At 43.1% G+C, this 19,436-nt stretch overlaps 1 protein-coding gene across 2 annotated transcripts; it reads left to right on the top strand.

Moving 5' to 3' along the window:
• Window positions 1-5,212: 5,212 nt before the first annotated feature.
• Window positions 5,213-19,417, top strand: LOC124136449 (15-hydroxyprostaglandin dehydrogenase [NAD(+)]-like). Of its 2 annotated transcripts, XR_006861357.2 has the most exons (8): window positions 5,213-5,410; window positions 5,632-5,752; window positions 7,648-7,754; window positions 7,855-7,951; window positions 8,282-8,358; window positions 9,002-9,147; window positions 18,678-18,889; window positions 19,080-19,417. XR_006861357.2 is itself a non-coding variant. In XM_046502358.2 (7 exons), exons 1-7 carry the CDS (start codon window positions 5,318-5,320, stop codon window positions 18,817-18,819), a joined length of 783 nt encoding a protein of 260 aa, XP_046358314.1. In that variant the 5' UTR covers window positions 5,213-5,317; the 3' UTR covers window positions 18,820-18,982. The 2 variants fall into 2 exon arrangements, 1 of the variants encoding a protein (XP_046358314.1); XM_046502358.2 differs by lacking the exon at window positions 19,080-19,417 and having other exon boundaries at window positions 18,678-18,982.
• The last annotated feature ends 19 nt before the right edge of the window (window positions 19,418-19,436 follow it).

Here is a 19,436-nt window from a genome sequence, read left to right as displayed (position 1 = left end):
TATTAAGCATAGTTATATGTTTTATAGAAACAGATACCACTTTGTTTGATTACAGACACTGTGCTATATAACGCGACATGGGAGAAGGAATAAGTTCCCCACGCGTCTGGCTGTTTTGTCTTCATGCTGCATCCCAGCGGCTGTGTAGTTTATAATGCAGTCATGTAGCTGAAATAGCCATAACTTTTTACCAACTTACAAAACAGGCGTTTCTTCTTATGTTTCAAACGGCACAGACATACATGTATTTATAATCCGATATAAGTTAACGTGGATAATGTACAACGCACTGTTGATATACATATTAACGTCTTCTGACACAGTCCACCATCAGTCAGTATATATGTCACGAGCATATGTCCAGCAGTTCACAGAAGGAGGTAGACGGATATAAGCTACATTTAACGCGGAACGAATTCCAATAGTCTCATAAAAAGGCATAAATTATCAAATAACTGGTTTGAAAAAAAGTGACAAAAGGTGGCGTGACTATTAGGAAAATCTCCGCCATGGTTTTTAACAAAGAGCAGGTGCTATCGAATGATCACGCTGCCAGGAATGGTAGAGTTATGAAGGAAATGGCTTGATAATTAGTCTCAAAGGACCTGAAAAACGACCACACAGTCACTCACAGAATTCCAGGTTTCTCTCTTATTTAGAGTTAATGTTTACTGACGTAATTGGTGTGGCGGTCCCCTGATCTCCACGACTACGGTTATTCATCTGACGTAAGATAGTGTTATCTGCTGACTACTTCACGGACACGGACACGCCACTCCCAGTGCGATGTACACGTCGCATAGTGATATTGACAAGGTAATAGCTTGCACCCAGGGACTCTGGTCCTTTAGACTCAATGCAATATACTTCTCATCTGGAGAAAAAAAAACAGCTTTAATCGACAGAGACATCAATAAAGTCCGTTATCTCTCTGGAATGGAAACAAAGATAAATGCAATGTCTGTTGTTTCCATAAAAACGTCGTGCACACATCTCATACCCTGAAATTATTTTAGTCAAACTATTTAACACTTGGGACAGAGAGGTCATTTGTCGGAAGCCGAATCAACAAACGTCTATTCAGCAGTCTAGTCAAAGATTGTTTGGGTTCAGCGGGTGCAACGATAACGTAGCTATGAACTGTTAGTGGATTTTACTGCCGCTTTACATGTGCCATAGCGACCACAACAGGGATATAGTGGCCTACACTGTCCACAGTTTCATAAAACCTCATTTACTGCGATAAGCGTCTGGTTAACACTAAAACGAATGGCGATTTATATCCGGAATAAGAGTTAGTTGATACGTGTATTCTTGTTTGGGGAAACATACTGAATGTGATTTACGAATATATTTCTATTCCGTCCCCAAAAGATAACCCACATCAAATTCTACATTAAGATTTTCTTTAGGAGTTTGTTCGTCCCCTCCATAACACTGCCATTGGCGCTCTTTACGAACGGGATTGAAATAAACAAGCCATCTAGTGCAGGTGACATTGATCTTTTAACTCGTAAGAGGCGACTAACGGGATCGGGTGATCAGGCCCGCTGACATGGTTGATGCATGTCATCGTATCCCAATTACGTAGATCGATGCTCATGGTGTCAATCACTGGATTATTTACAGACAGCCGTCATATAGCTGAAATATTGCTGAGTGCGGCGTTAAACAACAAACAAAACTGTTATCGATACATATAGAAAATTAGCCGAGTGTGTTTCTGTTTCAGTATCATTTGTTCAGAATAAAATTTATTATGCAAGCCTTTGTTGCTGAAATTCCTAATACATGATATCTACGGAAACGCACAAGGGTAATGGTCTCGTTGTCATATAACTTTGTTCTTAAAATAAGGGATGTTTTAAGGTGTTTTAAGGTGTAAATGAAGAATCTGCGTGTGAATATAATGTTTGACTGAACCGCGTATGGCCCAAAATAAATTACCTACACCCATGTTTGTCTCCAGAAGGACGGCGGCACATTGGGATACCCATTTTCATTTCCGAAAGGTTAGTCATTTGTATATTGAGAAAGAAGGCAGTGTATGGAGTGTATCAGAGTATGGGCTTGAAAGTAGTTCATGCAAGGCGATCTCATTTCCATATTTATCGGATCGTAATACCATACCAAGTTTATGGTTAGCGTTATCGCATGAAACCACTAACCAGTATTTGAGAAACTTGTGACCGCCCATAAGGGACATGGAAACGTTCTGGAAATTGTTTTTCGAGCGTCAAACGTTCTCCTTTGAACTAGAAAAGCAAACAGAAAAAGGGAGACTGGACATAGAAGGAAATGCCTGATTATTACTAAAAACTTATGAAACAAACATGAAACATGAAAAATCAAATTAAAATCACGAAAAGTCAAATGAAAACTGAAACTATACTAACGGAAAACAGTAACTGTGCTTAATGTAAAATACAATAAATATAAATATATTCTGCAATTCAATAATGCATCTTTCAATGCATATTTATGAAGACATATCCTCGATTTCGCCATTCACAGTTTGCACGTTCATGTTAATGCATTGCTCACAATTTGGATGTTTACGTATTTGTTGATACTCACACATGTGTATTTACTAATGTGAACAGCTCACAATGATAGTTTAGCTATCAGGTACTCAGAAAAAAATTCGTTTAACCGTAAACAAAGCTTACGCAATGTCACGGCTTGCTGAAAACCAACATCTACGCGCCGTGGGTATGCTGCAAAGAGGAATAGCGCATAACGAAGGTGCCAGACATGTTAATGTTCATCGAAACACAATGTCGTGTCTTTGGAGACGTTATCTACAGCAGGGAAACACTCATGACTTGCGACGGGCCGGTCGCCCACGTGTGACGTCACGTCAACAAGACAACCATATTCGGTCAGTGCATCTACGGAATCGATACTAAACTGCTACATCATTACCTCGGACAATTCCTGGGCTGAGACCAATTAGTGACAGAACCGTACGCAACTGGTTGAGGGGGGCTCAACATCCGGCCCCGACGTTCTGCGATATGCCCCAAATTGCTTCCACGTCACCGTTAGACACGCCTAGCTTGGTGTTGACAACATCTGAGGTTCCGAAGACAAGACGTGGACAGTAGACTTTTCATAAATGAGTCCAGGTTTCATATGGACAGCTCTAATGGTCGTGCAGGGTCTACGGTCTCTTTGTAAACAGGCAACCTGAATGGCGTACGCTGCCGGGACGACATAGTTCGAGGTCACGTTCTACCCTGTAAATGCAGGGACGTAACTACACGTTGCAGCAGGATAATGCCCGCCCACACGTCTTTCAGGGGCAGCAAACATTGCTGTAATGCTATGGCCGAGTGTTTCTCGAGACCCCTCCGCCAAAGAATAAGATGGAACGAATACTACGACAGGACCAGAAACAGCCGGTAACGCCAGCTCATTTAGGTAAATCTATGGTTGACAATATCCCCCAGGCTGTTTTCAGTGCGCCGCCGCCTCGCCTACATCAACGCAAATGGTGGTCACACCCGATATTGACATTGGTAATTGAGTTGTTACACCACCTCTCCTTTAGGGCGTGTTGCTCTGTCTCCTTACACCCTACTGGGGTTATTATTGTGGAGCGACCATTTGATATTCTTGGGAGGTGGGGGCCTGGGAATTTATCGAAAAATATATTGTCCCCAAACATTCTTGAAAAAAGTATTTCCATTGTTGTAAGGTGATTTTCTTAAAACATAATTCATTATTTTGAATAATAAAAAGATCTGGTTTGTAGCTGTAGCTGCAGAAACATATTTTCATATATTATCCCTTATCTAATTAGCCTTCAGTGCAGCCTCCGTTGCAGCAGTGTTGCAAGTTGCCTTTGATTTACACTAAAGCACTGAACGCAATGGAAGTATCGCTGCGGCGGGGAATGATATAATAAACATCCTCTGATGAATGGAGATATATGACAAGAAGTGTTTTAGGGATGGTCCCTTATCTAAATGTCTCCCACTTCCACTGTTGCCGACCCTGGCACGAACGTTCTTCAGCGTCCTGTTGAGGGAACAGAAAAGTTTGAAGTGACCATTGTAATCCGCGTTACAATATTCATCGATCACCACAGGTGACAAGAATGTCTTATTGAAGGCCAATCTGGAACAAACGGAACAAATTCTAATACACCCGATGGAACACTTGTTTATGCAAGACCAGCTCATGACACACTTTTCCCGCTACTCAATGAAACTAGTGGTTAGAGTACTCATAACAAACATTCATTAGACACTTGAATACAACAACAGATTTATCACGTCCTCCTTTGTATCAACGAACTATTATTCATTAACTGCATATTGGACCTCCTTATAATTAGTTGCTATAATAGTTCATATTGAACTGATGTTTTATATTCTTGTGAAAAATGAAGAGATTCCTACAATTTGCCTTTGTGTTACATGTTGTGTCACCAGCTGGACCAATAGATAGCCTGGTGACCACACTGAAGGGCTTAAGCAGGAACAAGCCAGATTTATCTGTTCGGCTAACAAAACATTTAAGAGTTTCTGGGGTGTGTACCCTGCTCCACACAGAGACATGATCAGTGCATTTGTTCCATTGTGTCCAAGTGCATCAATTTTATACACACATTCACTAAGATTACATGGATCTAAATATAACAAGAGGGACTGATCTACGCATTTCAGATGTATATGTAAACTGGCCAGCACTTGAATCACCAGCATTGTCGTGTAACATTTGTTTGTAATGTGGTTGCTACCATATAGCACCGAGGAGACTGCTTGGTGGTAGACTCCCTAAGGATTTGGGAAAGACTATGTATACCAAATGATCGTTAACCAGGTGTGATGCAATGTCCAGTGCTAAGTGCATGCCCCTTCGTGATGTGGAGTCTTGCGTTATACAATCTGCGTGCCCCTCCATTGGTCACTCTTTATGTGACCAACTTGTTTAATGCTTCTGTAGTTTTGTAGTATGTTCCTAATGATTTGCTGAAGTAAAGTCTTAACAGATACAGACTTCTGACACGGTGGTACATTAAAAAACACATTAGCATTGCGCAAACATTTCAATGTGCTTATTGGCCACCATATAAACTCTTTATCCAATGCTAACGTGAACGATAATGCAACGTCAGGTTGGCCGTTACCCTCCACCAAAGTTTAATCTAAACCCCCATTGCCTCCACACGTGCCGATGACCAAGCAATGTGGTTGTCCTACGTCAATTTTGTCACATGACAGGGCCCTATAACATTGTGCTATAGCTCTGGACAAGACCAAGTTCATCATCAGTGTTGGTCCAAGCTTCGTCAGTGTCCAAGCTAGCTATGCAACTCAAAGGAAAAACAGCATTTCTCACTGGGGGTGTCGGGGGAATTGGCGTAGCATTTGCCCGTGCGTTGTTGGAAAAAGGCTGCAAGGTAAAGACATGCATTGACATACAGCAAAAACCCTTTAATCCTGTTAACAGTGTTCGTGTGAGCCGGTACACACACACACACACACACACACACACACACACACACACACACACACACACACACACACACACACACACACACACACACACACACATACACATACACGTTCTAAATATGTCGCTTTGTGTATGGTTGACAATATTTATGTTGGTCTATCTCAGGTGTGTATTACCGATGTCAACGCAGATGGTGGAAAGAAGCTGGAGGCAGAGCTGAAGCAGAAGTACCAAGATGACGTCGTGTTTATGCAGTGTGACGTCACTTGTGCCAGCAACATGGAAGGTGAAGAACGTCACGTGACCCAGTGCCCGGGCTGTACATATGCACCATTTCCGAGTGAATAGTTGAATGTGATTATTCATATAAAACTTAGGACTGACTCCGCCGTCTATTGGAAAGTGCGTAGGTCCAGAGAGCGGAAGGTCGGTTGTTCGATCCCCTGGCCGCGTCATATCTAAAGATGTCAAGAGAAGGTACTTGTTACTACCCTGCCTAGCGCATTGCATTAATGGGATAAAACAAGGACTGATCGGCTCAAAGTCAGTATAATGTGCCTGAGTTAGGTATCCATGTTAAACTGCAAGATTGTATAAGTGAGGACAAGTACAAAAAGCAAAACAAGTGCATAGAAGTTTAAACCTTCACAAACGTGCATGCTAGTACAAACAGCCACACATGTGCATACAAGTAGAAACAGTCACACACGTGCATACAAGTACAAACAGTCACATACGTGCATACAAGTACAAACAGCCACACAGGTGCATACAAGTACAAACAGTCACACACGTGCATACAAGTACAAACAGTCACATACGTGCATACAAGTACAAACAGCCACACAGGTGCATACAAGTACAAACAGTCACACACGTACATACAAGTGCAAACAGTCACATACGTGCATACAAGTACAAACAGTCACACGAGTGCATACAAGTACAAACAGCCACACACGTGCATACAAGTACAAACAGTCATACACATGCATACACGTACAAACAGCCACACAGGTCCATACAAGTAAAAACTGTCACACTAGTGCATACAAGTACAAACAGTCACATACGTGCATACAAGTAAAAACTGTCACACTAGTGCATACAAGTACAAACAGTCACATACGTGCATACAAGTACAAACAGTCACATACGTGCATACAAGTACAAACAGTCACACACGTGCATACAAGCACAAACAGTCACACACGTGCATGAAAGTAAAAACAGCCACACATGTGCAAACAATTACAAACAGCCACACAGGTGCATGCAAGTACAAACAGCCACACACGTGCATGCAAGTACAAACAACAACAACAACAACAACTAAGCCGATCAGTCCCTGATTTGTCCCCTTAATGCAGAGCACGGTCAGGGAAACACTGCGACAGCGGATTGAACGCCTGACGTTCCGCTTTCCGGACAGACGCTCTATCCACGAGACAGGTAAAATACAGAGCTAAATATGCATTTGGAGAAAACAAGCTACAAAACATGCAACATATGTGTATTGAATCCCACAACAAACAAAAGACAAATATCCATACATTTAGAACAAAAACGTCCGAGTAATGGCCATAAATGCGATTGTGACTGGGAACCTCTCAAACAAATTCAGGCGTCACCATTGGTGGAAACAAGTAAATGTTTCATTGTTTCAGTGGTTTCTGAGAATATAAGAGCAAACATGAGTGCGTGAGTGAGTTGGATTTAACTCCGCTTTTAACAGTAATCCAGTTACATCACGGCGTGTCAGCTTAATGTGGGAGGAAAGCCCGAAGTGATGCAGGTCTCAGACGTTTACCACTTCGGTGAAACCCACGAGCACGGGTATGGTGCTGACAAACCTAGAAACATAATCGGGGCGAACCGGGATTCGAACCCACAATCATAGGTTTTCAGGCGTGCCCAAGGGACGCAACTCTGCACAGCGAATCGCGGCGCCTTAGACGACTGGGCCACCCGTGCATACATGAAGAGCATACATGAAGAGGTCAAGCTATGCCCAAAATGTGAAATATCACGAAAACCGGACATTGTTGTGCCCCATTGATAACTAAGCATACACAACATTTCACTACGTTTTGAAAATAATTGAGAAAGTTCAGCTTTAAGTATGGTAAAGTTCAAATCCAGGTCAACATTTAATCTATGTTTGTTTATTTGTTGATACAGAAGTTTTCAAGACGGCGGTGGTTCGGTTCGGCGGTGTGGACATCATGCTGAACAACGCCGGCATCATGCACGAGGGACGCTGGGAGGCCATGATCAGCATCATGATGGTCAGTCACGTGGTCGGCTGTGTGAACGTATAAGCAGAGTTAGTCAATCGCTATCCAAATTCCCACCAAACCCTGTATTATCATACAGTTGTAATTACAGCGTGGCACTGTGATCGGGACGAACCTAGCCATAGCTCACATGAGGAAGGATAAAGGGGGTAGAGGAGGGACCATTATCAACACCGCCTCTTGTGCAGGTGAGCTAACTGGACGATGACACGTTTACATAAAATTCAAATCATCACCACGCTATTCCGACTGATCGGACAACGACCGGTAGAATACATATGGCATATTTACTTCGGATAAATACATTGAATAGCAATCGCTTTATCAATATTTCACAGTATTAGGTTGGTTTGATGTCTTATCATTACTCATTTTATCGAAAGCACGTTAAATTACCTTCACCAAATAACGTCATGACAAGTTTTCTCTTATGCAAACTAAAGTCATGTCAAGTTTAAAAGGAATAAATGAAAATCAAAAAATGCTGATCCCACGAAGGGTTAAATGGTGTGTTGCAGGTATCTACGTGTATTTTACCACGCCCGTCTACTGTGCTGCCAAATCCGGCATCGTCGCCCACACGCGTGCATGGGCGGTAAGACCCAAGTGGATATTATTTTACGCCGATTTTACTTCGGGCTGTAATCCGTTGAGTCAATTCTAAAAAAAACATATGGTTGATAGCCAGGCTACACACTGTATCCACCCACTTTAACCTGATCTTTATCATGTCCACACCAGAACCAGTAGTTGCACACACTGAATTTCATGCCATGGGTGTCATAAGTTGTATTTGGCCTGATCAATTAAATGTTCTCAGGGAAAGACATGTTTAACCCATGCTATACCAAATCTACATATAGATATAGAGTAAGTTTTCTATTTACCATACTATAGAGAGTAATATATGTGCTGAAAGTTCTTCAGCTACATGAGTGTTGTGTATTTATTTCCCCACCTCCACAGATCGCTTTCGTGGTATAGTTGTAGAGCGGAAGGTCGGGGGTTCGATCCCCGGATGCGTCATATAAAAAGACGCGGCGTTTAACCCCATTTCACCTCACCTCACCTCACTTCACCTCACCTTTCCTCACCTCACCTTCCCCATCGCCGCAACTACCATATAATTACAGTCGATGTAAACTTATCAAAAGTGAGTTGGTGAGTGATTGTTGCATAACACGTATCACCAGTCTTGGAACTGTACTCAGACAGATGGATCAACTGCTCTACTTCAGGACATCCCTGACAGGGAACAGCTCGGCCTGCGGTTCGCTTGTATCTGTCCGAAGCCAGTGGACACTCCCCTGATGGACATCACGCGAGAGAGCGTGAATTACTTCCAGTACGAGTATGATGTGTGTCAACAGATAGGGAGGATGACGTAAGTTTGTCCCGAGAGCTGATACATCACTTATAGGCGTGTCTGCTTGAATACACATCTCCGCCCAGCAGATACATCACACACAGCCGAGTCTGCTTGAAGACTCATCTCCACTCAACAGATACATCACACACAGCCGAGTCTGCTTGAAGACACATCTCCACTCAACAGATACATCACATATAGGCGTGTATGCTTGAAGACACATCTCCACTCAACAGATACATCACATATAGGCGTGTATGCTTGAAGACACATCTCCACTCAACAGATACATCACATATAGGCGTGTATGCTTGAAGACACATCTCCACTCAACAGATACATCACATATAGGCGTGTATGCTTGAAGATCCATCTCCACTCAACAGATACATCACATATAGGCGTGTATGCTTGAAGACACATCTCCACTCAACAGATACATCACATATAGGCGTGTATGCTTGAAGACACATCTCCACTCAACAGATACATCACATATAGGCGTGTATGCTTGAAGACACATCTCCACTCAACAGATACATCACATATAGGCGTGTATGCTTGAAGATCAATCTCCACTCAACAGATACATCACATATAGGCGTGTATGCTTGAAGACACATCTCCACTCAACAGATACATCACATATAGGCGTGTATGCTTGAAGACACATCTCCACTCAACAGATACATCACATATAGGCGTGTATGCTTGAAGACACATCTCCACTCAACAGATACATCACATATAGGCGTGTATGCTTGAAGATCCATCTCCACTCAACAGATACATCACATATAGGCGTGTATGCTTGAAGACACATCTCCACTCAACAGATACATGACATATAGGCGTGTATGCTTGAAGACACATCTCCACTCAACAGATACATCACTTATAGGCGTGTATGCTTGAAGACACATCTCCACTCAACAGATACATCACATATAGGCGTGTATGCTTGAAGATCCATCTCCACTCAACAGATACATCACACACAGCCGAGTCTGCTTGAAGATCCATCTCCACTCAACAGATACATCACATATAGGCGTGTATGCTTGAAGACACATCTCCACTCAACAGATACATCACACACAGCCGAGTCTGCTTGAAGGCACATCTCCACTCAACAGATACATCACATATAGGCGTGTATGCTTGAAGACACATCTCCACCCAACAGATACATCACACACAGCCGAGTCTGCTTGAAGACACATCTCCACTCAACAGATACATCACATATAGGCGTGTATGCTTGAAGATCCATCTCCACTCAACAGATACATCACATATAGGCGTGTATGCTTGAAGACACATCTCCACTCAACAGATACATCACATATAGGCGTGTATGCTTGAAGACACATCTCCACTCAACAGATACATCACATATAGGCGTGTATGCTTGAAGACACATCTCCACTCAACAGATACATCACATATAGGCGTGTATGCTTGAAGACACATCTCCACTCAACAGATACATCACATATAGGCGTGTATGCTTGAAGATCCATCTCCACTCAACAGATACATCACATATAGGCGTGTATGCTTGAAGACACATCTCCACTCAACAGATACATCACATATAGGCGTGTATGCTTGAAGACACATCTCCACTCAACAGATACATCACATATAGGCGTGTATGCTTGAAGACACATCTCCACTCAACAGATACATCACATATAGGCGTGTATGCTTGAAGATCAATCTCCAACCAACAGATACATCACATATAGGCGTGTATGCTTGAAGACACATCTCCACTCAACAGATACATCACATATAGGCGTGTATGCTTGAAGACACATCTCCACTCAACAGATACATCACATATAGGCGTGTATGCTTGAAGACACATCTCCACTCAACAGATACATCACATATAGGCGTGTATGCTTGAAGATCCATCTCCACTCAACAGATACATCACATATAGGCGTGTATGCTTGAAGACACATCCCCACTCAACAGATACATGACATATAGGCGTGTATGCTTGAAGACACATCTCCACTCAACAGATACATCACTTATAGGCGTGTATGCTTGAAGACACATCTCCACTCAACAGATACATCACATATAGGCGTGTATGCTTGAAGATCCATCTCCACTCAACAGATACATCACACACAGCCGAGTCTGCTTGAAGATCCATCTCCACTCAACAGATACATCACATATAGGCGTGTATGCTTGAAGACACATCTCCACTCAACAGATACATCACACACAGCCGAGTCTGCTTGAAGGCACATCTCCACTCAACAGATACATCACATATAGGCGTATATGCTTGAAGACACATCTCCACCCAACAGATACATCACACACAGCCGAGTCTGCTTGAAGACACATCTCCACTCAACAGATACATCACATATAGGCGTGTATGCTTGAAGATCCATCTCCACTCAACAGATACATCACATATAGGCGTGTATGCTTGAAGACACATCTCCACTCAACAGATACATCACATATAGGCGTGTATGCTTGAAGACACATCTCCACTCAACAGATACATCACATATAGGCGTGTATGCTTGAAGACACATCTCCACTCAACAGATACATCACATATAGGCGTGTATGCTTGAAGATCAATCTCCACTCAACAGATACATCACATATAGGCGTGTATGCTTGAAGACACATCTCCACTCAACAGATACATCACATATAGGCGTGTATGCTTGAAGACACATCTCCACTCAACAGATACATCACATATAGGCGTGTATGCTTGAAGACACATCTCCACTCAACAGATACATCACATATAGGCGTGTATCCTTGAAGATCCATCTCCACTCAACAGATACATCACATATAGGCGTGTATGCTTGAAGACACATCTCCACTCAACAGATACATCACATATAGGCGTGTATGCTTGAAGACACATCTCCACTCAACAGATACATCACTTATAGGCGTGTATGCTTGAAGACACATCTCCACTCAACAGATACATCACATATAGGCGTGTATGCTTGAAGATCCATCTCCACTCAACAGATACATCACACACAGCCGAGTCTGCTTGAAGATCCATCTCCACTCAACAGATACATCACATATAGGCGTGTATGCTTGAAGACACATCTCCACTCAACAGATACATCACACACAGCCGAGTCTGCTTGAAGGCACATCTCCACTCAACAGATACATCACATATAGGCGTGTATGCTTGAAGACACATCTCCACCCAACAGATACATCACACACAGCCGAGTCTGCTTGAAGACACATCTCCACTCAACAGATACATCACATATAGGCGTGTATGCTTGAAGATCCATCTCCACTCAACAGATACATCACATATAGGCGTGTATTCTTGAAGACACATCTCCACTCAACAGATACATCACATACAGGCGTGTATGCTTGAAGACACATCTCCACTCAACAGATACATCACATATAGGCGTGTATGCTTGAAGACACATCTCCACTCAACAGATACATCACATATAGGCGTGTATGCTTGAAGACACATCTCCACTCAACAGATACATCACATATAGGCGTGTATGCTTGAAGATCCATCTCCACTCAACAGAAACATCACATATAGGCGTGTATGCTTGAAGACACATCTCCACTCAACAGATACATTACATATAGGCGTGTATGCTTGAAGACACATCTCCACTCAACAGATACATCACATATAGGCGTGTATGCTTGAAGACACATCTCCACTCAACAGATACATCACACACAGCCGAGTCTGCTTGAAGGCACATCTCCACTCAACAGATACATCACATATAGGCGTGTATGCTTGAAGACACATCTCCACCCAACAGATACATCACACACAGCCGAGTCTGCTTGAAGACACATCTCCACTCAACAGATACATCACATATAGGCGTGTATGCTTGAAGATCAATCTCCAACCAACAGATACATCACATATAGGCGTGTATGCTTGAAGACACATCTCCACTCAACAGATACATCACATATAGGCGTGTATGCTTGAAGACACATCTCCACTCAACAGATACATCACATATAGGCGTGTATGCTTGAAGACACATCTCCACTCAACAGATACATCACATATAGGCGTGTATGCTTGAAGATCCATCTCCACTCAACAGATACATCACATATAGGCGTGTATGCTTGAAGACACATCCCCACTCAACAGATACATGACATATAGGCGTGTATGCTTGAAGACACATCTCCACTCAACAGATACATCACTTATAGGCGTGTATGCTTGAAGACACATCTCCACTCAACAGATACATCACATATAGGCGTGTATGCTTGAAGATCCATCTCCACTCAACAGATACATCACACACAGCCGAGTCTGCTTGAAGATCCATCTCCACTCAACAGATACATCACATATAGGCGTGTATGCTTGAAGACACATCTCCACTCAACAGATACATCACACACAGCCGAGTCTGCTTGAAGGCACATCTCCACTCAACAGATACATCACATATAGGCGTATATGCTTGAAGACACATCTCCACCCAACAGATACATCACACACAGCCGAGTCTGCTTGAAGACACATCTCCACTCAACAGATACATCACATATAGGCGTGTATGCTTGAAGATCCATCTCCACTCAACAGATACATCACATATAGGCGTGTATGCTTGAAGACACATCTCCACTCAACAGATACATCACATATAGGCGTGTATGCTTGAAGACACATCTCCACTCAACAGATACATCACATATAGGCGTGTATGCTTGAAGACACATCTCCACTCAACAGATACATCACATATAGGCGTGTATGCTTGAAGATTAATCTCCACTCAACAGATACATCACATATAGGCGTGTATGCTTGAAGACACATCTCCACTCAACAGATACATCACATACAGGCGTGTATGCTTGAAGACACATCTCCACTCAACAGATACATCACATATAGGCGTGTATGCTTGAAGACACATCTCCACTCAACAGATACATCACATATAGGCGTGTATGCTTGAAGATCCATCTCCACTCAACAGATACATCACATATAGGCGTGTATGCTTGAAGACACATCTCCACTCAACAGATACATGACATATAGGCGTGTATGCTTGAAGACACATCTCCACTCAACAGATACATCACTTATAGGCGTGTATGCTTGAAGACACATCTCCACTCAACAGATACATCACATATAGGCGTGTATGCTTGAAGATCCATCTCCACTCAACAGATACATCACACACAGCCGAGTCTGCTTGAAGATCCATCTCCACTCAACAGATACATCACATATAGGCGTGTATGCTTGAAGACACATCTCCACTCAACAGATACATCACACACAGCCGAGTCTGCTTGAAGGCACATCTCCACTCAACAGATACATCACATATAGGCGTGTATGCTTGAAGACACATCTCCACCCAACAGATACATCACACACAGCCGAGTCTGCTTGAAGACACATCTCCACTCAACAGATACATCACATATAGGCGTGTATGCTTGAAGATCCATCTCCACTCAACAGATACATCACATATAGGCGTGTATGCTTGAAGACACATCTCCACTCAACAGATACATCACATACAGGCGTGTATGCTTGAAGACACATCTCCACTCAACAGATACATCACATATAGGCGTGTATGCTTGAAGACACATCTCCACTCAACAGATACATCACATATAGGCGTGTATGCTTGAAGACACATCTCCACTCAACAGATACATCACATATAGGCGTGTATGCTTGAAGATCCATCTCCACTCAACAGAAACATCACATATAGGCGTGTATGCTTGAAGACACATCTCCACTCAACAGATACATTACATATAGGCGTGTATGCTTGAAGACACATCTCCACTCAACAGATACATCACATATAGGCGTGTATGCTTGAAGACACATCTCCACTCAACAGATACATCACATATAGGCGTGTATGCTTGAAGATCAATCTCCACTCAACAGATACATCACATATAGGCGTGTATGCTTGAAGACACATCTCCACTCAACAGATACATCACATATAGGCGTGTATGCTTGAAGACACATCTCCACTCAACAGATACATCACATATAGGCGTGTATGCTTGAAGACACATCTCCACTCAACAGATACATCACATATAGGCGTGTATGCTTGAAGATCCATCTCCACTCAACAGATACATCACATATAGGCGTGTATGCTTGAAGACACATCTCCACTCAACAGATACATGACATATAGGCGTGTATGCTTGAAGACACATCTCCACTCAACAGATACATCACTTATAGGCGTGTATGCTTGAAGACACATCTCCACTCAACAGATACATCACATATAGGCGTGTATGCTTGAAGATCCATCTCCACTCAACAGATACATCACACACAGCCGAGTCTGCTTGAAGATCCATCTCCACTCAACAGATACATCACATATAGGCGTGTATGCTTGAAGACACATCTCCACTCAACAGATACATCACACACAGCCGAGTCTGCTTGAAGGCACATCTCCACTCAACAGATACATCACATATAGGCGTGTATGCTTGAAGACACATCTCCACCCAACAGATACATCACACACAGCCGAGTCTGCTTGAAGACACATCTCCACTCAACAGATACATCACATATAGGCGTGTATGCTTGAAGATCCATCTCCACTCAACAGATACATCACATATAGGCGTGTATGCTTGAAGACACATCTCCACTCAACAGATACATCACATATAGGCGTGTATGCTTGAAGACACATCTCCACTCAACAGATACATCACATATAGGCGTGTATGCTTGAAGACACATCTCCACTCAACAGATACATCACATATAGGCGTGTATGCTTGAAGACACATCTCCACTCAACAGATACATCACATATAGGCGTGTATGCTTGAAGATCCATCTCCACTCAACAGAAACATCACATATAGGCGTGTATGCTTGAAGACACATCTCCACTCAACAGATACATTACATATAGGCGTGTATGCTTGAAGACACATCTCCACTCAACAGATACATCACATATAGGCGTGTATGCTTGAAGACACATCTCCACTCAACAGATACATCACATATAGGCGTGTATGCTTGAAGATCAATCTCCACTCAACAGATACATCACATATAGGCGTGTATGCTTGAAGACACATCTCCACTCAACAGATACATCACATATAGGCGTGTATGCTTGAAGACACATCTCCACTCAACAGATACATCACATATAGGCGTGTATGCTTGAAGACACATCTCCACTCAACAGATACATCACATATAGGCGTGTATGCTTGAAGACACATCTCCACTCAACAGATACATCACTTATAGGCGTGTATGCTTGAAGACACATCTCCACTCAACAGATACATCACATATAGGCGTGTATGCTTGAAGATCCATCTCCACTCAACAGATACATCACACACAGCCGAGTCTGCTTGAAGATCCATCTCCACTCAACAGATACATCACATATAGGCGTGTATGCTTGAAGACACATCTCCACTCAACAGATACATCACACACAGCCGAGTCTGCTTGAAGGCACATCTCCACTCAACAGATACATCACATATAGGCGTGTATGCTTGAAGACACATCTCCACCCAACAGATACATCACACACAGCCGAGTCTGCTTGAAGACACATCTCCACTCAACAGATACATCACATATAGGCGTGTATGCTTGAAGATCCATCTCCACTCAACAGATACATCACATATAGGCGTGTATGCTTGAAGACACATCTCCACTCAACAGATACATCACATATAGGCGTGTATGCTTGAAGACACATCTCCACTCAACAGATACATCACATATAGGCGTGTATGCTTGAAGACACATCTCCACTCAACAGATACATCACATATAGGCGTGTATGCTTGAAGACACATCTCCACTCAACAGATACATCACATATAGGCGTGTATGCTTGAAGATCCATCTCCACTCAACAGATACATCACATATAGGCGTGTATGCTTGGAGACACATCTCCACTCAACAGATACATCACACACAGCCGAGTCTGCTTGAAGACACATCTCCACTCAACAGATACATCACATATAGGCGTGTATGCTTGAAGACACATCTCCACCCAACAGATACATCACACACAGCCGAGTCTGCTTGAAGACACATCTCCACTCAACAGATACATCACACACAGCCGAGTCTGCTTGAAGACACATCTCCACTCAACAGATACATCACATATAGGCGTGTATGCGTGAAGATCCATCTCCACTCAACAGATACATCTAATATAGGCGTGTATGCTTGAAGATCCATCTCCACCAAACAGATACATCACACACAGCCGTGTCTGCTTGAAGACACATCTCCACCAAACAGATACATCACACACAGCCGTGTCTGCTTGAAGAATCTCCACTCAACAGATACATCACATATAGGCGTGTATGCTTGAAGATCCATCTCCACCAAACAGATACATCACAGACAGCTGTGTCTGCTTGAAGAATCTCCACTCAACAGATACATCACATATAGGCGTGTATGCTTGAAGACACATCTCCACCAAACAGTTAATCACACACAGCCGAGTCTGCTTGAAGACACATCTCCACCAAAAAGATACATCACACACAGCCGTGTCTGCTTGAAGACACATCTCCACCAAACAGATACATCACACACAGCCGTGTCTGCTTGAAGTCACATCTCCACCAAACAGATGCATCACACACAGCCGTTTCTGCTTGAAGACACATCTCCACCAAACAGATGCATCACACACATCCGTGTCTGCTGGAGATTTACCACCCTGTAGAATCACTTTACCACCCTGTAGCATCACTTTACCACACTGTAGCATCACTTTACCACCCTGTAGCATCACTTCACCACCCTGTAGCATCACTTCACCACCCTGTAGCATCACTTTACCACACAGTAGCATCACTTTACCACCCTGTAGCATTCTTCACCACACTGTAGCATCACTTCACCACCCTGTAGCATCACTTTACCACCCTGTAGCATCACTTCACCACCCTGTAGCATCACTTTACCACCCTGTAGCCTCACTTCACCACCCTGTAGCATCACTTTACCACCTTGTAGCATCACTTTACCACCCTGTAGCATCACTTCACCACCCTGTAGCATCACTTTACCACCCTGTAGCATCACTTCACCACCCTGTAGCATCACTTTACCACCCTGTAGCATCACTTTACCACCCTGTAGCATTCTTCACCACCCTGTCGCATTCTTCACCACCCAGTAGCATTCTTCACCACCCTGTAGCATCACTTTACCACACTGTAGCATCACTTTACCACCCTGTAGCATCACTTTACCACCCTGTAGCATTCTTCACCACCCTGTAGCATCACTTCACCACCCTGTAGCATCACTTCACCACCCTGTAGCATCACTTCACCCCCCTTTAACATTCTTCACCACCCAGTTCACAAACTGCACCACCCTATAGTTTCACTTGACAACCCCGCATTCACTTGTTTGCTCAATCTGCCACTGTTGCCAGGACGGAGACCATAGCCGAGGGCCTTGTTGGCCTCTTGGAAGATGACAGCAGTAACGGGGCTATCCTCTACATCTCCAAGGACGAGGGCTTTGCCAGGAAGAAGATCTTGGTCGTCAATGAGTCTGATCTGAAGCATGCCTAGAGGATTGACTGCAAGGACATATTTCTAAGTGGGGCCTGATTTTCACAAAAGACCTTGGTAAAGAGAGGTCGTGAGTAAATAATTCCTTCTACGTATAGGAAAACTATCCTGATAAACATGAACGTGTGTATGAATAATAAACAGTATATTGTGTTGCCAGGTACTAAGGTTCATGTTATGTTGTCTTGACTGTCGGAAGAACTTGTCGGGTGTCTGTATGTATGGCCTCATGGATTGATAGGTTTCTCTCTGTATTACAGGTGACAATAGCCCCAACTACAATGCTTCAATTTCACACATGGCACTAATTACAAAGTGAAGAGTTAGATAGGGAATGGACACCAGACGCTGGCACATAGTGTTGTGGGAAAGTCATGCAGGCCACAGACCTTTACCACTTTGGTGCTGACAAATCAGGAATCATAATCAGGTTGAATCTGGGATCTGAGCCACACTTTGCCGTGGCTCCGGGGCACATATCTGTGTAGCAGCCTTAGATGACCGGGACACATATGGCCTCCTAAAATGTTACAGCTAAATATGCTTATAGATGTGACAGGAGAAAATTGGTTTCTTCCAATATAAATTGTGAACGAATTCCTTTTTATATTTTTTCT

This window comes from Haliotis rufescens, unplaced genomic scaffold (assembly GCF_023055435.1).
Source record: "Haliotis rufescens isolate VD_foot unplaced genomic scaffold, xgHalRufe1.0.p SCAF_1, whole genome shotgun sequence".
Classification (NCBI taxonomy): domain Eukaryota; kingdom Metazoa; phylum Mollusca; class Gastropoda; order Lepetellida; family Haliotidae; genus Haliotis; species Haliotis rufescens.
This window is presented reverse-complemented; position numbering and strand designations above follow the sequence as displayed.

Bases quoted from the DNA above. Each gene is read 5' to 3' on its own strand.
- LOC124136449 (XM_046502358.2), top strand. From the start codon at position 5,318: ATGCAACTCAAAGGAAAAACAGCATTTCTCACTGGGGGTGTCGGGGGA. The intron at 5,411-5,631 runs GTAAAGACATGC...GGTCTATCTCAG, and splicing joins TGTTGGAAAAAGGCTGCAAG to GTGTGTATTACCGATGTCAA. The intron at 9,148-18,677 runs GTAAGTTTGTCC...CACTGTTGCCAG, and splicing joins CAACAGATAGGGAGGATGAC to GACGGAGACCATAGCCGAGG.